The 23,958-nt window shown below is 47.4% G+C and overlaps 1 protein-coding gene across 11 annotated transcripts in view; it reads right to left on the bottom strand.

Moving 5' to 3' along the window:
• syne1b (spectrin repeat containing, nuclear envelope 1b) overlaps positions 1-23,958 on the bottom strand; it is a 504,959-nt gene that overhangs the window by 32,447 nt on the left and 448,554 nt on the right. For 8 of the 11 annotated variants that reach the window (XM_059648367.1, XM_059648370.1, XM_059648364.1 and 5 more), the window contains 9 exons: positions 20,639-20,801; positions 19,478-19,665; positions 18,315-18,465; positions 15,019-15,201; positions 13,711-13,848; positions 11,293-11,484; positions 5,163-5,496; positions 1,386-1,451; positions 787-929 (listed from right to left, as the gene is read on the bottom strand). In XM_059648367.1, the coding sequence (XP_059504350.1) occupies positions 787-929; positions 1,386-1,451; positions 5,163-5,496; positions 11,293-11,484; positions 13,711-13,848; positions 15,019-15,201; positions 18,315-18,465; positions 19,478-19,665; positions 20,639-20,801 (1,558 nt within the window). The remainder of the gene's footprint in view (positions 1-786; positions 930-1,385; positions 1,452-5,162; positions 5,497-11,292; positions 11,485-13,710; positions 13,849-15,018; positions 15,202-18,314; positions 18,466-19,477; positions 19,666-20,638; positions 20,802-23,958) is intronic. The other 3 variants (XM_059648368.1, XM_059648369.1, XM_059648372.1) reach the window with 1 other exon arrangement.

Genomic DNA, 23,958 nt, shown 5'->3' with positions numbered 1-23,958 from the left:
ACAGTCGCACGGCAGCGAAAGTGTCACTGGCACAGTCGCACGGCAGCGAAAGTGTCACTGGCACAGTCGCACGGCAGCGAAAGTGTCACTGGCACAGTCGCACGGCAGCGAAAGTGTCACTGGCACAGTCGCACGGCAGTGAAAGTGTCACAGGCACAGTCGCACGGCAGCGAAAGTGTCACAGGCACAGTCGCACGGCAGCGAAAGTGTCACAGGCACAGTCGCACGGCAGCGAAAGTCACAAGCTCACATTCAAAATGGCCACAGGGCAAGTGAAAATAGCAAAATGAGACAAATGGATACTTGACTAGCTTGAGTATTTAGGGTTACAGAACCACGGTGACTAAACAGAGTCAATGCACATCAAACACAACCAAACTGAATGGTGAACCAGCTTTTGGGGACTGAATGGCCTCCTCCCATCCCTACGATGGGGAGCTCCACAATTCTTACTAAATATTTACGCCTATTTCAAATTCTCACTGAACCACAAATGAATAATAAACATCTCTAAATTATTATTTAATTTAGGATATTATTTTGCCGGTCCAGAGTCCCTGTGCTCAAGTCAAGCAATCCTCTAACCCAAGGATCCGGTAAACTAGATTCCAGCCGTTGAATCAGACTGGACTCGAACCATTAACCTTGCTTTCTCTCCACAGATGCTGGCAGACCTGCTGAGTTGTTCCAGCAATTTCTGCTTCTGTTTCAGATTTCCAGCGTCTGCGGTGTTTTGCCTTTATCCACCCCTTACCCAACACTGCCCCCAACAGGCAGAGTACTCACATAGCCCCAGTAGCTGGAGTCCAACTCGGGGCCTGTGGGAGTCTTGCTGCGGATAGCATTTTCCGTTTGCTGCAGATGGTAGCGGCTGCTGTCCAGGGCTTTGTCAAGCTGGCGGATTTGCTTCTCCAAGTGGCCGGGCTCTCCTGTTGGAGGTTGAAGACAGTAAGAGTCAATAGACAGAGAGAGGGAGAGAGAGAGAGAGAGAGAGATGGGCCTCTGTAGCCCAGCTGCTGCTAACTAACCACAATCACGTGCAAATCCAGCCGAGGGAATCGAGATCCAGGGCTCAGTGGAACAAAAGATGGGCCCAGTGGTTATGGCACTGCAAGACTAGATAGTGAGTGAGGTACATGCACACTAACTAAGCCCGATGCCCACCTGTCAGAAGAGGTCATAGTGGGTGAGCATGCAGTGACCATTAAACAGGTTCAACAATGTTAGCGAGAGGTTAATCAGTTCGGGGGGGGGTTGGATTTGCATTTCACAAAAAAAAAACGCAGGTCAGAAACAGGGTGATACAAGGACAGAGTTAAGGTGGATAACCAAGGGGAGGGTTCGATGCTGGGAGCCAGAACATGCTTGGGTCATTGAATGCCTACCAGTGGATCTCAAAGCACTTTCTGTCAGTTTTAGGTAGGCCTCAGGGCTTTCGGGGATGACTACATCTGCAAAAATAAGAGGACAATTTCAACAGCTACACCAATCCATCCTGGGCCACGGCCCTTCCTACAGCTACACCAATCCATTCTGGGCCACGGCCCTTCCTACAGCTACACCAATCCATCCTGGGCGACGGCCCTTCCTACAGCTACACCAATCCATCCTGGGCGACGGCCCTTCCTACAGCTACACCAATCCATCCTGGGCGACAGCCCTTCCTACACCTACACCAATCCATTCTGGGCCACGGCCCTTCCTACAGCTACACCAAGCCATCCTGGGCCACGGCTCTTCCTACAGATACACCAATCCATCCTGGGCCATGGCCCTTCCTACAGCTACACCAATCCATCCTGGGCCACGGCCCTTCCTACAGCTACACCAATCCATCCTGGGCCATGGCCCTTCCTACAGCTACACCAATCCATCCTGGGCCACGGCCCTTCCTACAGATACACCAATCCATCCTGGGCCATGGCCCTTCCTACAGCTACACCAATCCATCCTGGGCGACGGCTCTTCCTACAGCTACACCAATCCATCCTGGGCCACGGCCCTTCCTACAGCTACACCAATCCATCCTGGGCGACGGCCCTTCCTACGGCTACACCAATCCATCCTGGGCGACGGCCCTTCCTACAGCTACACCAATCCATCCTGGGTGACGGCCCTTGCTACAGTTACACCAATCCATCCTGGTCGACAGCCCTTCCTACAGCTACACCAATCCATCCTGGGCCACGGCCCTTCCTACAGCTACACCAATCCATCCTGGGCGATGGCCCTTCCTACAGTTACACCAATCCATCGTGGGTGACGGTATTTCCTACAGCTACACCAATCTATCCTGGGCCATGGCCCTTCCTACTCAACCCATTCTCACCCACTTCCCTGATTCTGTCCTTAACATTATCGGATTAAATACAGAAATTAAAAACAGAGGAGGCCCTTTGGCCCTTCGAGCTGCTCCACCATTCATTGTCATCACGGCTGAGCATCCAACTCAGTGCACTGTTCTTGCTTTCTCCCCTTACCCTTTGATCCCTGTAGCCCTGAGAAATATATCGAACTCTTTCTTGAGAACATTCAATGTTTTGGCCTCAATTGCTTTCTGTGGCAGAGAATGCCAGAAGCTCACAGCTTTCTGGGTGAAGAAATTTCTCCTCATCTCAGTCCTAAATGGCCTACCCATATCCTTAGACTCTGGCCTCAGATTCATCACTCCTGGCATAGCAACCCTTTGTTAAAAAGAAACACGAAGCTCAGAGTGCAGACCAACGCTGCTGTTTTAGAACTAATACAGTGATATGATTAACAGAAAAAGCCTCTTATTAGGGATTTCTCAAAGTTTACTATCTGTGAGCATGGATTATTTAACCCTCTCCTGGTGCTCAGAATCTCAATCCAAGTCCCATCACCACAGTGTCTGAAGTCAAACCTCAACACTTCCCGGTTCCTGAGGAGAAAAATCACTGAAATTTCTTACATTTCTTAGTTATATTAGAGACTGGAGGAGTGTGGGGAGGCAGTGCCGTTTGAGGGAATATGACCATCGACAGGAATCATATAACTGGATAAGCAAACAGTTTGTATACTGTGAGCATGGATTAATGATGAGAGCAAAGGTGTAGGGGGGTCATGCTTGGAGCCTTCTGGAATCAAAAAATGTCTAGCCTCGAGTTGGTCACTCTGTGCCCACTCACTCCCCTTTTGGAAGAAGCATGTTTGGTAGGTGCCCTGAGGCTTGGCCCCTTTTTGGCTATTTATTCTCCTCACAGCCGTGGCATGTTCACAGTGGGCTCTGCACGGCCAGTTTAACTATCATGCTGGAAAGACGGAAACGCAAGGTCATATTTCAGCTCCTTTGATCCACTGTCCCTTCTTTACCCCTTGGGGTCAGGATTCTCCATCACCACTGTCTTTGGTCTGAAGAAGAAATTTATGGCATCACTCCTTCAGGATCTAAGGAGCTTGTTTTAATTTTAAGATAACCCTTCCTCCACCCTCGTTCCAGACTTCCCCTGAGAGCGCAAATTGCTTCTCTCTATCTATCCATCTTGGTTCCACCACAAGGGAAGTAATGGCCTCGTAGTATTATCACTGGACTGTTAATCCAGAGACTCAGGTAATGTTCTGGGGACCTGGGTTTGAATCCTGCCACAGCAGGTGCCTGAATCTGAATTTAGTAAAAATCTGGAATTAAAAGACTTTTTACTGCCCTCTAGGTAATTAGGGATGGGAAATAAATGCTGACTGAGCCAGCGACACTCTGATTCCATTAATGAATATTTTTTAAAATCCTTTCAATTTCTTTGATCATCTTAAACACCTCAATCTCTATATTTATGGAAACAACAGCTTAGTCTCCATCTGGTAAATTTGTGATGCAGTCCCTCCTCACTAAGAAGGCTATGCTCTCTAAAATACATATCCCAGAGCTGAACACAGTATTCCCTATGCTGTTTGACCAACTGCAGCATAGCCTCCAGTCCTTTCTATTCTCGCCTCCTTGAGATAACAGCTAATTTTCTACGAGCCTCTTATATTATCCTCTGCCTTTACATTCACTTCCTACTCACTCCAAGAGAACAGGTCACGTGCGTCAGCTCCCTGCCCCAGGAATGCTGGGAGTCTACATAAACTCCTCGGATACCTTGCCCACCGCTCCACCCCCCACCCCCCCAGCCTGGCTTTTTGTGAATAGTGTGATTAATTCAGAAAAAGAAAACTAGCCGACCTCTTTTGTAAATGTCACATTGTCATCATCCATTCATGGGGCTAGTACGTAACTCCACTGTATCAGGGGTTCTCCAGCTTTTAAGCCAAGCCATCTTTTCTACATTCCAATAATGCTAGCTGTCAGATTGTTACAGCAACCTACCTCAATCACCGACCCTCCCTACCTGGCCTGGTCCTCGTACAGGGCTTCAGTCACACAGCTAGGAGTGGGCCATGCCTTCACATGGAAATTAGGGATGGCCATGAAATTAAGCTGAATGAATTCCTGCGAACCCATTAGCAAAGACTTGACAATCACTAAGAACAGCCCTATCGGCTGTGAAGAGCAAGATGTGAAAGGCAACACAGTATGGAGCTGTGAAAGGTCCCGATCCAATTCCTGCTCCGCTGATGCTGCCTGTCCTGCTGTGTTTTTCCAGCCCCACACTCTTATCTTTGACTCCAGCATCTGCAGTTCTTATTGTCTCCAAAATGAGAAAGGCAGCTGGTTACCATCTTATTTTTATTGCTGCAACTAGTCAGCACACAAATAAAATTACCGAAGCACAATGAGCATCTGAGGGGCTTGAGGTTTTATAATCACAATTGAACCAATTGGACCAGCAGCTCTCAATGTCAGGCAGAGAGCTACTGGAAAAATTAGGCACAGGAAGTCAGTTTAAAAAGTTAACATTTCTAATTTTGCACCAATACTTCAATGGCATTCCTTGATTTAGGGATCATTACCCCGGACTCCCACATTTCACTATCACTCCACCAGCCACATTCAACTCTCTGGCTCCCTCATTCACTCTTGACATATCTCCCAGGGACCATCAATCTCTCGTGTCTCTCCTCATGCACGCACACAGACGCACATACTTGAGCTGACACAAACACACACACACACACACACACACACACACACACACACACACACACACACACACACAGATAGACACACACATACACAGACACACACACAGGCAGACACCCACCTGTGATTTCAGCCGCTCCTTTGAGGTAGAAATCGCTGTCTTCCTCCGCGGTGCCATCCTCCGCATCCTCCAGCGCACGTGACACTGCACTCTCCAAGTTCCGACTCAGGTCGTAATCATGGTCCCACTCCAGGGGAATTGAGTCGACGCTGGCTGGGGTATCCCGCCCTGACCGAGTGTCCTTGGGCTGTGGGAGACCGGTGCCCCGGCTCAGAGCCAGCGGTGGGGTTCCCACACTGTCCGCAGCTCTATCCAGCCACTGCATGTTGGAGAATTCACTGTTATCATCTATTTCTGCTTCCCGATCTGATGTCTCATGCTCATCGTCAGTCAGCTAAAGGGAGAGAGGAAATCACTGCTATCACTGCAACTCGATTAACCCAGACTGAACAGAACACAGTCACCAGACAGTGATGAAATGTGCCCTTCACACAGAGCGCTGAATTTTACAGTGCAAAACCAGGCCATTTGTCCCAAGTGACTCCTACTCTAAACGAGCCTCCTCCATCCTGACTTCATTGCTTCCGTATGTTCCTTTCTCCCACATGCAGCTGTCTAGCTTCTCCATATCTGTGCTTTGTAAATCAACTGTAGAGTATTATATCTGTAAAAGCTGCTGAATATGAGCAAAAACAGCCATCTCACACAGGGCTGGAGCCTGGGTCGAGAAAAGGGGTCCTCTCTTACCATCCTTTATACAAAGTAATGTTCAATGAAGCCTGTTGCTGCTTGCTGACAGGAGATGTAGAGCTCACATTGCTCCACGCTGTTCGACCCACGGTATCAGAGACAAGAGCTCAGAGGAGCCAAAGTGAAGTTTGTCAGGCTAAGCCCCAAGATCTGACCTCAGCAGTGGAGGAAATACCTGTGAGGTTCGGTGGTAGTAGGGATGTGTCACTTTATATCGGCCTGTAGAGAGGTGAGGCCTACAGGCTGACAGAATGCAGAAGGCATATAACAGAGAACGCCACAGGCACAACCAACGAGAAACAAGTCAACCGGTCACTAAAGCCTACAGGAAATCCAAGGTATTTACAATGACGGGGAAGAATCGAGCACTCAAGAGTGTTAAACAAGAAGCTGGGTGAGGACCTCATGTCATGGAACCCCATCACCAGGAGCTGAATGCAGCTCACTTCCAAGGATAACAAACACAGAGTGTGACATAAACAGATCAGTACAGAGAATTAAACACAGACCACAACAGCAGGTACTGAAAGGCTGGATGAACTCTTACTGGTGGATGTATTAAGCCCACTGAAGATTTCAACTCCCTTACTCAAAAAACCAAGCTTTACAGCAAGAATACTAATTTTAAAATGAATACAGAGGTAGCTCTTTCAGCATGCTTGACTTCATCGCTTGGTCTTTTGAATACAGGAGTTAGGAAGTCAAATCAAGTTTGTACAGGACATTCTGGAGCACTCTGTGCAGTTCTGGTCGCCCTGTTACAGGAAGGATATTTTCAAACTGGGAAGGGTTCAGAAGATATTGATCAGGATGTTGTTGGGTACAGAAGGTTTGAGTTATAAAGAAAGGCTGATAGACTGGGGCTCTTTTCACTGGAACGTAGGAGGTTGAGGGGCGGGCATTTGGAGGGTTATAAAATCATAAGGGGTATATAGCTTAGGTGGATGGCTGGTGCCTTTTCCCCCAGAGTGGGGGATTTCAATACTGAGGGGGCATATTTCCAAGGTGAGAGGGGAAAGATTTTAAAAAAAGACATGAGGGAAAAAGTTTTTACACAGAGGGTGGTTTGCGAGGAACTGATGAATGCAGGTACAGTTACAACATTTAAAATACATTTAGGAAGGTATATGTGAATAGGAAAAGTTTGGAGGGATCTGGGCCAGGGGCAGGCAGGTGGGACTAGTTTAGTTTGGAATTATGGTCAGCATGGACTGGTCAGGCTGAAGGGTCTGTTTCCGTACTGTATGACGCTACGACTATGAGGTATATCCTTTCTTTCATCAGCTTGCAATAGTCAGGGGTTCTCAGCTCATCTTTGATTCAGTGCTGGGGTACATGAGCTAATGGTGAAGATACCAAAGGTCAATGAAAAGTTGATAAACTTTTCACTATAGAACCTGCACCATCATGGAAACAATACAGATCTTTCATCTCCCTCAAAACACAGACTGCAGTTGGATTAAACCCTGAAGGTAAACAGCCTCAAGAAGGCAATCTAGATGTTACTTCATGTTGGCACAGAAAAGTGTCTACCAATGCATTCACCTTCCAGGGAAAGGATAAGAGACCATACACCTCTTACCCATCCTGACTGAGAGCTGAGGACGCCGTCAGAGATTAGTCCATCAAGCAATGAACTTTTGGAGCAGGGGACAAACTGGAATTAAATGAAGTTGTTTTCTTGCTTAAATATTAATGGTACACAGGGTGAGGTTAAATTTTTTTTTTTACACAGTATCTGATTCATGGGTGGAATGAACTTCCTGAGGAAATGGTAGATGTGGGTAGAGTTACAATGTTTAAAAGACAGACAGTCAGATAAGTACACAAATAAGAAATGTTTGGAGGGATATGGGCCAAGTGCAGGCAGGTGGGGTTAGTTTAATTTGGGAATACAGTTGGCTTAAACTGCATGGACAGAAGTGTCTGCTTCTGTGCTCTATGACTCTAATTTAGTGAGAGTCGTACATTAGAGGGTATTGATCCTTTACTTTAGGGATAGCTAGTGAGCACGTGCTAAAGGAGTTCTCCTAGTGATCCCATAGAGCTGGAGCCTGGTTCTGTAGGGCTGCGGAAAAGATGTCCTGTTTCATCATCCTCGGCATAAAGGTATATTCAACAACGCCTGCTCCTGTTCACTCACAGCAATGCAGACAGGAGACCATGTTAGCTGTGAATCAAGTACCAGAAGAGAGTGCTTTGCACAGAGATTGGTGAGAATGTGGAATTTACTAATCACAGGGAGTGGATGAAGCAAACAGTTCAGATGCAGCAAGTTTAAGTTAGACAAGCACATGAGGGAGAAGGGTTGTAGTATCAGACTGAGATGAGACAGAGACGGGAAGAGGCTCAAGTGAGAGACAGACACCAACATAGACAAATTGGGCTGGATGGCTTGCTTCTGTGGCATCTATCCTACATAAACTGGACAGCGCTCTTCATTAATTTTGATGGGCCTGCTAGATGATTTCAACACGACAATTCTTTCTATTGAATTTGTGTTGCAATAGGTGAAGGGAAGGGAGATCTTATTGTGTTCATTCCATTTGTGTGTGGTACTCATGAGATAACTATCTGTATGCCATAGGGACTACAAGGAAGAGTAAATCAACAGGAAGGATTGGTATAAACTGAGAAACTGTAAGCGTTTTGTTTTTCTTTAATTTTGGGACAAAATTCTCTCTGTACTGCAATTTATATTTCAAACACATTCCTCCTTCAACTGCTGTCTCTCTGCTGTGTGCATCACCCAAGGCAACTGCTCCAAACAGAGCTTTCACAAAGTCTGAGAGCGAGGCCAAGTGACTTGCGTGCTTGAGAGAGAGAGAAAGAGGGGGGAGAGAGAGAGAAAGAGGGGGGAAGAGAGAGACCGTGTGAGAGAGAGAGAGAGAGAGAGAGACACACACATGGAAAAGCTGCTGGCTTTTTGGCAGCCCCTTCGGTGCACACACTGTGTTTGAGGGAAGGAAAAGAACGCTCACATTTCAAGTCTAATCTAGTACAATATCTCTGCATCACAATTACCTGCTAGGACACAGCAGGGAATGTTCCTAGGTTTTCAGAAATTCTTGTCCACCTAAGTGGAGAGAAATGAAGCAGGACAGTCTGCAGACCTGATGGACAACTGCATTCAGAGCCCTTCCCCAGAGCACAAATGCTTGTTCTGTGCCAATCTAAATCGCAGTATAAATACAGGTGCAAGTGCTTCATGCAAAATTCATTTTGTCTAATCTGACACATTAAAAAATAGACTGTTTATACATAAACAGTCTAGAGAACTTAAAGTCAGGGAGAGAGTTACAAGGCATCACTTTGATTGAGCTCATTCCCAGCTTTATCCCATCTGAACTTGCTGCATACCAACACACAGTTTATGCTCTATAAATAAACCCAACATCTGCAAATGGCTCCCTCTGGTCACAGACACGTTTAGGCTGTTGGATTTGTAATATGAAACCGAAGGGTTTTCCTAGTCACCCATGTTAGAGTTCGCAATGGATCCCACTGGCTCGAAACTAACAGCGCACAGGTTTACAGCATTACACATACACACACAGACCTAAGTTCAGCCCTTACCAACGCTGGCATCATAACTGAAGCATGCGACCAATAACCTGCAGGTGCTTGCAGCAGATCATTAAACTATGAACCAAGTGGTAAATATTGATAGTACTTGGGGAGAGATTGCTGTGGTCACTGTTCAATTACTTTGGGGGTCTACCAACATAAATTCCACATCTCACTATCATATGGGCACCATTACAGGGCTCACTCTGTCGCCCTCTAAATAGGGACAGTGTTATAATCTCTGTGGGGGAAACTCTAAACCAAATGAACAAATTTACTGAATAAGACCCAAATGAAAAAATTATCAACAAGATTTCACTTTCTGTAACTTCAACATCAATCTGAGCTCATCCAAGTTAAACATGAATTCACAAGTAAACAACACTTTCATCAAAAGATACATTTCACTTTACCAACAATACCCTTACAAGGTGGTATAGTGGCACAGGGGTTAGCACTGCTGCATCACAGCACCAGGGACCTGGGTTTGATTCTACACTTGCAGAACTGCCTGTGTGGAGTTTGCACATTCTCCCTGTGTCTGTGTGGGTTTCCTCCGGGTGCTCCGGTTTCCTCCCACAGCCCAAAGATGTGCAGGCTAGGTGGACTGGTCATGTTAAATTGCCCGTAGTGTCCAGGGATGTGCAGGCTAGGTGGGTTAGCCATTGGGAAATGCAACATTATAGGAATGGGGTGGAATGTTCTTCAGAGGGTTGGTGAATAGCCCGCTTACGACACTGTCTTTCTGTGACAACCATTCCCAGCGGACATCACTTACCCACTAAGCTCCACAATGCAGTCCTATCCAACAGCTTTCACCTTTGAGTTTCACAGGTACAATTATGGAAGCGCTTTCTGCTGATAATAAAGGCCCCCTCCCTCGGGTTACAGCAGTCCTGACAGTGTAGCTTTCAAAGGGTTCCTTTCTGACCGAACAAGCAACAATACAAGATTTGGCCATGTCTAGGAAAATATCTGGATTTTTGTGCCTCTGAGGTTTTCAAGCAGTTTTCTGGATCTTAAGGCTTTTTGACTCAGCTTATCCAGTAACTCCAAGAGCTCCTGTCTCCTTTTTGTATCAAACAGAAAAACTGACCTCTTCCTCTAAGATATTAGCTACTTTAGCTCCTCACAAGAATTTCCTGCATTTCTCTTTCTATCTCAATCTGATTTTATTCTGTGTAGACATCTGTGCCTTCAACCTCTAGCTACTCTGCCTGTAGCCTTCCATTGTGTCTGCCAGCTTCCTAAGCTTCTTCCAGGTCAAGGTCACTAATTCACAAGGACCAATATATTGCTATGATAATTGATCCCTTTATAAATGATGCAACCTCCGACAAGCCCTTTTCAAACAACCTTAAGAACAATTACAGATGTTACATGAGTTGCAAACTTTTCTCAGTTTCCAGGTAACACAAGGAAAATGCAATGACTGTATGAAATAGCTCAAAGTGTCTAGGAAACAGATTCATACCAGTATTCAGTGCTAAGCTCCTGAAAAGCCATAATCCTGGTGGGCCGGCACGGTGACTCAGTGGTTAGCATTGCTGCCTCACAGCGCCGCAGACACAGGTTCGATTCTAGCCTCGGGCTAGTCTGTGTCTGTTGCACATTCTCCTCATGTCTGTGTGGGCTTTCTCTAGGTTCTGGTTCCCGCCCACGGTCCAAAGCTGGATTGGCCATGCTAAATTGGGTAGATTAGCAATAGGAAATGCAGGAGTTATAGAGACAGGGTAGAGGTGTGGGTCTAGGTGGGATGCTTTTCGGAGGAGCATTGGCCCAGTGGCCTGCTTCCACATTCTAGGCATCGTGGGTGTCACATTCATGAGAACTGGCACACTGTCCTGAAAACTGTGCATGAGGAATTGCTCACCGGAAGCTGCATCAGCTTCTTGTAGTATCGGTCCACTCGTCCGAAGACCTCCTGGTAGTACCGGTGAAGTTCCTCCAGTTCTTCCTCGATGATTGCAGCATCCACTGGCTCACTCTTCTTAATGAGCCACTCTCCGTGAGCAAACAGCTGGTCGATTCGGTTCATGTTGAGATCTATCTCCTGCTGGAAGGCCTGCAGATGGACAGAAAGACTGTCAGTGCCCAGAGGCAGAAGTAGCTACAGAGAAGGGAGAGAGGTAGCAACGGCCAAAAACACTGGTGACCTTGTTTGTCTCTCGCTCCAATGTGAAATTCAGAGGTGACGTGTTTCTGTGGAATTCTTTACCGCAAAGGGCTGTCAAGGCTGGGTCATTGAGCATATCTGAGGCTGAGATAGACTTGTAATCAGTAAGGAGATCAAGGATTATGGAGAAAAGGCAGGAAAGTGGAGTTCACAATGATCAGATCAGCTACGGATCTCATTGAATGGTGCAGCAGACTCAACAGGCTGAATGGCTTACTCCAATGTCAATGTCTTATGGTCATATTTCTTTAATTAGAGGTACGCAGTTCTGTTCCAACCAACTCTTTCTAACCATAAAAACACTCCACTATTGTTGCGAGTTTTCCCCACATGCTGCTTCCCATAAAAAGAGTGAGCACAGATCCCCTCAGCTCTAATGCCCAGATCTTCCACTCCATTTCCTCCTCCTCCTCCCAAAACATTTCCAAAATCTGCAGCTACCTCGCCTCTGCCGTGGGAGCCATGGGGCTGGGTGTGTTACACGCTCGGGCTTTCCAGGTAGGTGGTGCTATCTATTTGTGGCCTTTTAACAACAGGTGTCACCGACAAAGCTGGTATTTAATTACCCGTTGCTAGCTTCTTGGAGAAAGTGGTCAGCAACTTCTTGAATGTTCTCAGGCAACCGGGACACTTCTTGGGATGCAAGGGGAAGGTTCATAGTCAACTACCCTGGTGTGAGATCAGACTCATTAACTAGTCCAAAATGTTTCAGTTTTCAATGTACGCTATGAGAACGTGATTATGAGGTCTTGGTTTCTGACTGCTGCCTGGGAGCAAGGGCATCTCAAAACGGGAGTGTTATCTCTCTCCCTGTCTGCAGCTGCTACAAGATACAGATTCCTCCCAGGTGGAGAATCTCCGATTCACCATACACACACCGCCCCCCCCAACTAAGTTTCGAAAATATGACTGCTGTCATGACTTAGACACAGCCCCACTCTCGTTAGGCAAATTCGGGGCAAATCACCATCAAGTGGCTACTCCCCACCTGTGATCCCACCTGATCCCAATGTCAGGGCCCCAACCCAAGGAGCAAAATCTTGCTCCCACCCCTCCGCTCGGTTTCACACCCCAGGCTGGAGTCACTGTTTCTCTGAATGCTTTAAGTGATTTATTTCACTGTCTTTATACTCGCATCTGAGACAAAGCAATGTTTTCCTCACCCAGAAAACAGGCCAGAGTGAGAACTAACATCCCCATCAAAATTACTACGAAACACCTCATTGTGAAAGTAAGTCCTCCTTCCCTGGGAATTAAGGCAACCCCTCAGAGATTTGGAAGGATATCAAACTCAGCAACAGGACAACAAACAAAAGATAGACCGATTTTTAAAGAGAAATCTCTAGCCAGTGACGCCCACTTCTCCCACTCAACATTAAAGTGACATGGGGATTACAGACTTTTGAACGCGACATTGAATTTGGATCTCTTTACTAGGTTGTTGAGGTGACTCAAACATGTTAGTAAAAGACAAGTGCAGCTTTCTAAAAATAAATCTCGAGATTTAACGTTTCAAAATTCATAAACATTTGACTGCCTCCCTTTCTTACAAAGCTAGCTGAGATACCTGCAACAACAATGGTTTTGTAATGCAGACACAGCGCTGATCATCAAAACCAATTCTGTCCTATCCCAGAGACAGTAAGAACTGTCAATGCTTGTGGTCTTTACTAGTTTCAAAATCTCCCTACTCCTGGTCTCATCCCACATCCAACGCTCCCTCTCATCCCCGCCTCCTTAACCCAACACAGCCTGTCTGGCTTCTCTCCCACTTAGCTGTTTCTCCCACCTCGCTGACCAATCCCCCCACCACTCCCTACCTGTACTCACCCACCATCATCACATTTACCTTCACCAGCCTGACCCCCGCGCCCCATTTATTTCAGAAGACCCATTTATGAAGAAGGGTCCAGACCAGAAACGTCAGCTTTCCTGCTCCTCTGATGCTGCCTGACCTGCTGTGCTCCTCCAGCTCCACATTGTGTTATCTCTGTCCCATGTCGATCCCTCAACACAGAGTACGAAAAGAAATCCTGGTCGAGAACACTTTGAGCTGTTGACACAGTGCCCTTCAGACTGAACACCACACCCCAGGTGGATCGTTCCTGTACCTACCCTTAGCTGTTTGATTTTGGCCTGAACGTCACATTCGGAGAAGTGCTCGATGTTGGTCAGTTGCAGGTCCATCTCTGTCAACCAGACCAAGAAACTCTCGCGCGTGGTTTCAAACTCCTCTCGCTGACCAATAAAGTGCTGTACAAACGGGACAAATAAAACAAGCAGCTTCTAAATCCAGGCGTTTTTAAACAAGGAAATCAAATTGAAGCAATTAAAATTGTCCACAGTGCTTTAGGTTATTCATAAAAGGTGTTTTTTTAATTTCATTATTTGCTAAATAGGGTTTCACTTTCATTGAATAATGAGAAACTGAACTCTCTGTTTTTAATGGACATAGTATCAGTATCAGATACTCCCAGGGACTACATAGTACAATGCAGGATTAAGCTCCTTCTGATCTCCCCCAGAAATACAGCCTCAGTCTAAAGCTCTACAGACCCTCCATCACGTACAGTACACAGCTTTTTGCCTCCCAAATCCCTCCCACATCAGTCAATTTTACAAACAAAAACAGAAAGTGTTGGAGAAACTCAAAAGGTCTAGCAGCCTCTGTGGACAGAGCTTTTCAAATCAAAAATAATTTCTTCCAAACTTCTCGGGTCATAGCTTAACTCAAAAAAAATCACCTCTGTCACTCTCTCTCCCTACGCATGTTGTGAAACCATCTGCGTCTTTGAGACACCGAATGTTTCTCGAGCATCTGCAGTATTTTGCTTACGTCAGTCCATCATGAGGTTGGTTAGAGAGGTACTGTCACTAAGTATGAACGAGAGACAATTCATGGTGCAGGGCCATATACCTGCAAATTAAGTTTAAATCTACCAAACGCAGAGGACTCTTCTAGTCAGTAAATAATGGAGATGTGCATCCTTTCAATATAAGCTGTCAGTCCTCGCTGGCCTGTACCGGTTTCCAGTTAAGTAACACCTCAAATTTTAAACTCCCTCCGCAGTGGTCTCGCCCAACTCCGAAGCCTCTAACGGGTTCCTGTTCCTTCAATTCCAGCTTCTTGAACATCCCAGATTTCAATCTCTCCATCACTGCTCATTGCTCCTTCAGCTGCTAAGACACCGGTGGAATTCACTTCCGAAATCTTTTAGATTCTCCTTAAATACTACTCCACATCCCACACTTTTGGAAATTTGGACATTCTGCCCGAGTCAGTGTATTTTTCTCCTGTCTGGTAGTTGCTCCTGTGAAGCAGCTGAGGACATTTTGCGATGTTAAAATAATACAATGGTACACTGTACAACTATACAGAGAATCGTGGTTGGACACTGTCTGCCCTCGTTGATCAGGTCTTACTTTCAGTCTCCTGAGGATGGCTGTGACCCTCCGTTGCAGATTGTCCCAACGCTGGTTCCCCTCGTGGACCATGTCTTTGAGTTTACTGCCAGAGTCCGTGCGGTTTTCACGGGCTAGCCTCCGATACTGCTTGTTGATCAGCTCTAACTGGGTCAGGCTCTCGTGGACCTGCCGTTGAAATGCCTGGGGGGGCAAGGCAAAGAAGTAACAGGACATTCTCGCTCACCCATTACGTTGTGAGGAAATCTACAAGCATGATGTTACAAACAAGGATCCCAAAATGCAAACTGACGCCAGAACGGCGTGGCTACAGGATCCCCCATTGGAACCAAAATACATTTATAACACCAATTCCCCCCCAACCCCGACTGAGCACGAGCTGCAGCCAGGCCTGCTACCCTGTGCTCGCTGACCGACATTAGCTCCCGGTCAAGCAAATGCATCAATTCTAAAATGCATACCCCTGTTTCCAAATCCAAATCCACCCTGGAATAGCCTCATGCCCTCCACACCTCTGTCGATGTTCTTGATCAACCTGCTCAGATATATTACGTCTACAGCAAGTGAAACCTCAACAGCATCCCCCCGCCATCCCTTTCACTGTGAACTCTCTCTAAACATTCCCAATATTTAAGCTCTCCTGCTTCTGGTCTGTTGTGCACTCTTCAATTTAATGGTGGCCCGTGCCTTCAGTTTTCTAAGGCTTAAGGCCCTGAAATTTCCTCCCCCTCAACTCAATTTCCTTCTTTGAGGCATGGCTGAAAACCTACCTCTTTGGATGGGAGTTTTGCTCGCTGAGCTGGAAGGTTAGTTTTCAGACGTTTCGTCACCATTCTAGGTAACATCAACAGTGAGCCTCCGATGAAGCGCTGGTGTTATGTCCCGCTTTCTATTTATCTGGTTAGGTTTCCTTGGGTTGGTGATGTCATTTCCTGTTCTTTTTCTCAGGAGATGGTAGATGGGCTCCAAATCAATGTGTTTGTTGACGGAGTTCCGGTTGGAATGCCATGCTTCTAGGAATTCTCGTGCGTGTCTCTGTTTGGCTTGTCCTAGGATGGATGTGTTGTCCCAATCAAAGTGGTGTCCACTTGGTGCCACAAAACGACATGACCCACTATCACTCGCATCCTTATGTACAGATGAGGAAGGACACCACTTTGATTGGGACAACACATCCATCCTAGGACAAGCCAAACAGAGACATGCACGAGAATTCCTAGAAGCATGGCATTCCAACCGGAACTCCATCAACAAACACATTGATTTGGAGCCCATCTACCATCCCCTGAGAAAAAGAACAGGAAATGACATCACCAACGCAGGAAATGACATCACCAACCCAAGGAAACCTAACCAGATAAACAGAAAGCGGGACATAACACCAGCGCTTTGTCGGAGGCTCACTGATGATGTTACCTAGAATGGTGACGAAACGTCTGAAAACGAACCTTCCAGCTCAGCGAGTAAACTCACATCCAGAACCTCAACCTGAGCTACAAATCTCCCCAAACCTACCTCTTTGGACAAGCTATGACCCAATACGTCCTGATGTGGCCCTTCCAGTGTGTTTTATAATACGCTGTGGGGTGTTTCATTGTGGTAAAATGTGACCAGATGGTTGGTTTGTGATGACCACAGCATGGGTTCATTTCTGCTCTGCCTGGAGTTACTGAGAAGGATTCTCCTTCTCAACCTCTTGGGGAGACCTTGGGGTGCAGGTTCATAGTTCACTGAAGGTGGAGTCACAGGGAGACTGGACAGTGAAGGCGGTCTTTGGCACTTTTGCCTTTAATGTTCAGTGCATTGAGTATTGGAGTTGGGAGCTCATGTTGTGGCTGTGCAGGATATAGGTCAGGCCACTTTTGGAATACCCCGTGCAGTTCTAGTCTCCCTGCTGTAGGAAAGGCATTTTGAAACTCGAAAGTATTCAGAAAAGATTCACAAGGATATTGCCAGGGTTGGAAGGATTAAGCTATAGGGAGAGGCTGAATAGACTGGGGCTATTTCCCCTGGAGTGTTGGAGGCTGAGGGGTGACCTGACAGAGGGTTATAAAATCCTAAGGGACATGGATGGGGTAAAGCACTCTTTTCCCCGGGTGGGGCATGTTGCCAGGATTGGATGGTTTGAGCTATAGGGCCAGGCTGAATAGACTGGGGCTGATTTCCCTGGAGTATTGGAGGCTGAGGGAGAGGTTTATAAAATCATGAGGGGCATGGATACGGTGAATAGGCAAGGTCTTCAATCAGGGCAAGGGAGTCCACAACGAGAGGGGCATAGGTTAAAGGTGAGAGGGGAAAGATTTAAAAGGGACCTAAGGGGCAACTTTTTCACACACAGGGTGGTGCGTATATGGAATGAGCTGCCAGAAGAAGTGGTGGAGGCTGGGACAATTACAACATTTAAAAGGTATCTGGATGGGTACATGAACGTGAGGGGTTTAGAGGGATACGGGCCAAATGCTGGCAAATGGGACCAGATGAAGTTAGGATATCTGGTTGGCATGGACTAGTTGGACTGAAAGGTCTGTTTCTGTGCTATAAAACTCTTTGTCTCTCCCCCCACATCTGAAGGATGGCATCCCTCAAGTTAAACCAATCACCAGCAACTGTCCCTCTCCAATGAGAGAGTGATATCAGGTGACTTTCTTTCTAAACATTGTTGTCAGCTAATGTAGGACTGCATTTGGGGCAGGGATGGGTAGGTCTTGAAATTTGCATGACAGTGGAAAACAGATTTTAGTGACTTTGAGGCTGGTTTGACATCCATCGTAATTTTTATTTGTTATTAAAATTACCTGTGAGTTTGGGGTCTGGTAGGCTTCAGGGCAAGCAAGGCTAGAGAATAATTTCACAAGGACAAGGGGACTACATAAATCCATCACCATTTCAGATATTTTCAGAGATCTTACAACACAGGTCCGGAGCCAGTGGGACTGGAACCCTGGCCTCCTGCCTCAGAGGGAGGGACAACACCGCAATGCCACAAAAGCCCTCCATCACTATTTCAAAGTTAGAACTCTTAACGAATCCAATGCCAATGGTCCACATTTCTAACTCACAATACAATTACCGACTCTTGCCTACAGGGTGCACTCCAGCACCACCGCGCTCCCTGCTCCCTCCCTGTGGCAGCAGAGTGTAACTGCAGCGTGACGTTTTTACACCAGCAGTTCCCCTTTAAAATGAGGACCCTTGCAATTACTCGTGGAGAGATCCCCCGTAAAAGCGCTGGCAGATTTAACATTTTAATTGCAACACCGTCGCAGCTGTCCAGCATCAGCTCTTTCTTACAGCACCTCGAACTTCTTCAGCTCCTCCTTGGCCACTGTGTATAAAACCTCAGAGGAATTAGGCATCGACGCCGTCTGCTCTGATGTTTCAAGCCAGTCTTCGAAGCGAGAATAATCATCCAGAAACTTCTGCCACAATCGCCAGGTCTCCTCAATCCTAAGAGGACAAACAGCAAGTGTGAGGGGACGGAGGAAGTTTACGATGCAGGGAGCCAGAGCGGGAGAACCCTATGTGCAGTAAGTAGCGACCTGTGGGGCCGAATGGCCCGCTGCTGTGCAGCCGGTATGGATAGTTAAGTGTCTGTTTTCGACCAGCGCAGATTCAATGGGCCGAAGGGCATTTCCCTGCACTGTACCCCTCTGTGACTTGCTCAGTTCTATGAAATAGCTATTGGAGGACATTCAATGAGCTTGGGTTCCCTGAAGCTGAAGGTCTGGGCTGTCAGCAGTACACTGCAGTAGTCGGCTCGGAGGGCCAATTTAAAAAAGCGCCAGGTGAGGGTTTTCAGCAGCGGAAGGGGTTCGAGGCAGGAACGGGAGAGATAGAATTGTACAAAACAAATGCAGAGGGTGCTGGAGAAACCCACCAGATCTGACAGCTCCTCTCTGTGGAGAGAGAAACATGTTTAATGGTTTGAGTTCGGTATGACCCGTCTTCGGAATTATACAATGGGGAGAATGTTAGAAAGCTCAGATGATTGCACATCACGCAGCTGGTACTGCCAGCCCCTGGAACCACTCATTTCTCCCAATGCTGCTTGCCCAGTGGTATGGTATCTCCATAGTTAGCACTGCTGCCTCAGAGCGCCAGGGACCCAGGTTCAATTCCAGCCTCGGGCGACTGTCTGTGTGGAGTTTGCACATTCTCCCCGTGTCTGTGTGGGTTTCCTCCGGGTGCTCCGGTTTCCTCCAACAGTCCAAAGATGCGCAGGCTAGGTGGGCTGACCATGGGAAATTGTCCACAGTGTTCAGGGAAGTGTAGCTTAGGTGGGCTAACCATGGGAAATACAGCATTACTGGGACTGGGTGGGATACCCTTCAGAGGGCTGGTGTGGACTGGACGGGCCAAATGGCCAGCTTCCTCGCTGCAGGGATTCTACATCTATTTGGACAATCTCGGTCACTCTCTGCAACACCTCCCAGCAGCAGGGAACTGCAGCTGTTCTTACTTGAGCCGTCTCTCCATGGACATCGCGCAGATATTCCTCCACCGGCGGTCCAGGTTCCTGGTGGCCTGCTGGATGGAGTCACACTCCGTTTCTGTAGCACAGGCATCGCAATCATGCAGCAGCACCTCACAGAGATTGAGGACCGAAGCCACGCCTGTACTGTGCTTCTCAATGTCCCGCTGCAACTCCTGCAAATACAAAGGGCAGAGAGATCAGAGGCGAGCTCCATTCACCTGGGCACTAGGCAAGCTCGTGGCTCTTCTGCTCTCGAGTGTTTTGATCATCTAACACTGCTTCTTCCTAACAGACCCGGGCCAGAATGAGGGCTCAGGGAGGGGCTGGACATGCACACCAGTGAATGAGTGCGAGACACAGAGTCCGCGCGTGGGACAGAGACAGAGAGAAAACATGTGAGGGCAAACACAGGAGAGAGAGTGATCATGATTGAGAGAATGAATGCACACAAGAGAGGAAACACACATAAGAGTGAACGCATGAGAGGTTAAACACAAGAGAGAGACAAATGTGAGTGAGAGGGAGAAGTGAACATGAGAGGGGCAAACAGAGTGAATGGGTGAACGAGAGAGAGCGAATGTGAGAGCAAGAGATGAAAGAGTGAGAGTGGGCATCTGAGAATGGGTGCGAGGGAATGGGAGATTGCGTGTGAGAGAAAGAATTTGAGACAGAGAACATGAGAAAGAGAACTAGAGTGAATGCAAGAGAGAACACTTGAGACAGTGAATGGAGGGAAACACGAATGCGCAATGTGAATGCAACAGAGAAAAATAAAATGAGACAGAGAAAGGGAAACAGAAAACAAAATTGGGAGGAGAGAGAGAAGGTGAAAGAGAAAGAAGAAAGAGGCTAGAGAAAGCATGTGTTGATGAGGGGAGAGCGAGCGAGAGAGCGACACAGCGAGAGAGACAGAATGGGAGAGTGAGCAAGAGACGAGATGAACGGCTGTAACACAAAGGGCTTTGAAGCTAATGAAGTGTATTCTCTGAAAGGCAGCAGCTGTGACAGGACAGCACTCCCTTAGCGTTACATGCTGTGCCGAGGTCTCTACATTGGGAAATGGGCTCAGTGACTTTTGAACTTGGCGTTACCGCAGAGCCATGGTGAGTTCCTGTTCTCTGGTGGAAACAATGAAGGCTTGTTTACCTGTTGCTCTGCAAGCTTATGCTGTATCTCCTGGGAATCACAGGAATCGTAGACGATGGGTTTTGACAGCTCAGTTTCAATCTGGGCGAGCCAAGTTCGCAGGCTGCTCATGTTCTTGTCCAGTTGCTGGACAGCGACCAGCGTCTCCTTCAGCTTCTTCACTCTGAAACAAAAGGACAGAAATGGTCAGGAGCACCCAAACTCCATGGGCCTTGGGCGGGCTGCCATATTCATGAGGCACTGGGTGGTTATTGGGACAGAAACTGTGTATGGCTGTGGGGAGTTCAGCACCAGGTAATGGTTCTTTAAAGGGCTAGTGCAGAGACAATGGGGTGAATGGCTCCTTCAGAGCCCAGAACATTGCGTGAAGTACAGTTTTGCTCTCCTAATGCTCGGGTGTAGAGACCAGATGAAATGATGAGCAGGACGGCATCAACTGATTCCTGCACCATCTTGTGTGGAAATGGGGCTGGACCGTGACTGGACTAGTTAATCAGCTGGGATGTTCTGGTGATATGAGGTCAATTTCTGCTACGGCAGCTGGCGGCATTTCGCAAAGTGTGGAATCAAATGCTCCACCTGGTTCACTAATGCCGTTCACAGAAGGAGCTCTGTCACCATCCCTCGCCTGGCCTACATCTGACTGCAGATCCACAGCAATGTCGTTCGCTCTCAGCTGTCTTCAGAAGGCCACTCAGTTCATCTGGAGCTTGGTGCAGGCAAGGGAAGTTAGACTTGCTACATCCCAGGGAAAAAAAGTATATTTTAAAAACGGTGTTCGGACCGAGCTGCCAAGCGGCATTGGGAACTACACCACACTGGGAACCACGCCGCACTGGGAACCACAGCGCAATGCGGTTCGCCGCACTGGGAACCACAGCGCAATGCGGTTCGCCGCACTGGGAACCACAGCGCAATGCGGTTCGCCGCACTGGGAACCACAGCGCAATGTGGCACGCCGCACTGGGAACCAAACGGCAATGTGGCGCGCCGCACTGGGAACCAAACGGCAATGTGGCACGCCGCACTGGGAACCAAACGGCAATGTGGCGCGCCGCACTGGGAACCAAACGGCAATGTGGCACGCCGCACTGGGAACCAAACGGCAATGTGGCGTGCCGCACTGGGAACCACAGCACAATGTGGCACGCCGCACTGGGAACCAAACGGCAATGTGGCATGCCGCACTGGGAACCACAGCGCAATGTGGCACGCCGCACTGGGAACCAAACGGCAGTGGGAAACACACAACAATGCAGTAGGAAGAACACTCTTCTTGAAAGAGCACTGCACTGTAGCCCGCAGCAGAGGAGTGCCATGACACTGAAACATCACTTGGCAAATCGCTGGCTTTGAGAAACTGCTGGATTAATCACGGCATCGGGAAAGTGGGCCTGGGGCTTACAGTGGGGCTTACTCCTGTGTAACAGCAAGCTGGGGAAGGAAGGTTTCTCTACCACATGTCTGTGCCTGAGCCTAAAGAGCTGAAGACTGGCTGGCATTGACAGACCCCTATCCTCAACTCGTCTGCTAACCCAAGTGGTGCAGCTTTTAACTATCGAGGGAGGGCAGTTCAGAAACTGCTCAGTGGCACGTGGAGCTTTCACCAGCCGCTTCACAGTTCAAAGCTCGAAAGGGGAGCTCAAGTCTGTACAGCATGGAGCAAAGACACCGAATCCTTTTTAGGCTCGGCCGAGTGGCCAGTTTTTACAACAGCTGAAGGTCCAAATTTCAGCCAAGCCAGTCACATTGAGTGAGCAAGTCAAACCGCACATGCAGCTCACAGTGAGGCCCCAGTGAGTGGATGGGGGGGTGCTTGCTATTTTCAGCAACTTCTGCTTTCTCAGGATGTGATAAGTCATCATTGCGACAGAGGCTAAATCAGTCCACATCAAAACGGGGAAAAATCATCATTCCTTTCCCCCTCAAAGCCTGCCTTCTGGGCTCTCTAATGCAAGCAAGTCACGTTGTTCAAATCGCCAGAGATAAAGTAAAACAGAAAATGAGGGGCAAAACGAGATGGAGGGATGAAAGGATAAAGAGAAAGAGAGAGAGAGAGAAATGGAGATTTTCATGCCTGCATTAAAAATGGAAAGATCACATGGCGATTACATAGGATAATCCAGTTACTTCAAGCAGAGCTCTTGAGAACGACGCATGCAAATTGGGAATCCAAAACTTCACATCAAATATTTGAACTCTTCTTAACACGAAAATTGACAAATCAATTACTTGACAGCTCAATAAAACTGTTAAAAGTTACCCGATTTAAGGCATTTGACTAACAAAGTTTTTCTGCGGCCGTAAGCGCTTGCTCAGAATGGATGGATCCATGAGGATCCTGAACTAACTCCGTTGCAAGGACTTGCAGCTTGGAAGAAAGGAACGTGCAGGATCACAGGGAACAAGCAGGAGGGCAAGAACTGATTAGGGAGGCCTTTCAAGGGAGGAAACAGCACAGGGCCTGAGAGCCAAGTAGGTTCCTTCTGTGGTATAAGGCTCGATGATTCTAATCCCGTGGCCTAGGACAGTCTTAGCCTCACAAAACGCTTCTCTTCGTTAGGCATGTTAACGTTTTACTGTAGTGTACATAACTGTGAAATCACCAAATTAGTGGGATGTATGATACATTGCTTAACTACTGCCAAACTGAAACAGTGGCTTCTAAAAGGATGCATTCCTGCTCTGTAATGCGGACAGCTTTAAAACATGCAGCATTGCATTAATTATAGCTCTCTCAACTGAAGGAATGCCTTCACCAGACTTTAAGAACACCCACAAAGCCAAGTGTTCATAGTTTTGTGCAGAACAGCCTTGTGATAGGTTACCTCATGAAAATGAAATCCTCTCACATTTTCTATCATGAACGTAACCTGCAGGATGGCTCGTCTCAAAATCTGTTACCCTTCAAGTTCGAAATTAGGGGGTATTTGTTGGCACCATCTCCAGATATTTCAAAACCTCATACGGGCTTTGAAAATTCCCAGCGTATTTATCTCAACTGGTGTCAGCTATGGATAATGGACAAAAAGGCACTGACCTAAAACATTAACTCTGCTTTTTCCCAGTCCCAACACCCTCTAATTACTTCCTGTTTTTATACTAGTTTAGCAGGAACACTATCTGCTTGGTGGGAATACACTCTAGTCCCAATCTTCAGCGTATCCCCACGGGAGCAGCAGTTCAAGGAGACATCTTGTCAAGGATAATTTAGGTGGGCAACAAATGGTGGCCTCGCCAAGGATGCCCACATCCCATGAATGAACCAAAAAAGTTCCAAGCCGACACTTCAGCTCAGTAACGAGAGAGAGCTGCATTGT

This window comes from Stegostoma tigrinum, chromosome 9, assembly GCF_030684315.1.
Source record: "Stegostoma tigrinum isolate sSteTig4 chromosome 9, sSteTig4.hap1, whole genome shotgun sequence".
NCBI lineage: Eukaryota > Metazoa > Chordata > Chondrichthyes > Orectolobiformes > Stegostomatidae > Stegostoma > Stegostoma tigrinum.
This window is presented reverse-complemented; position numbering and strand designations above follow the sequence as displayed.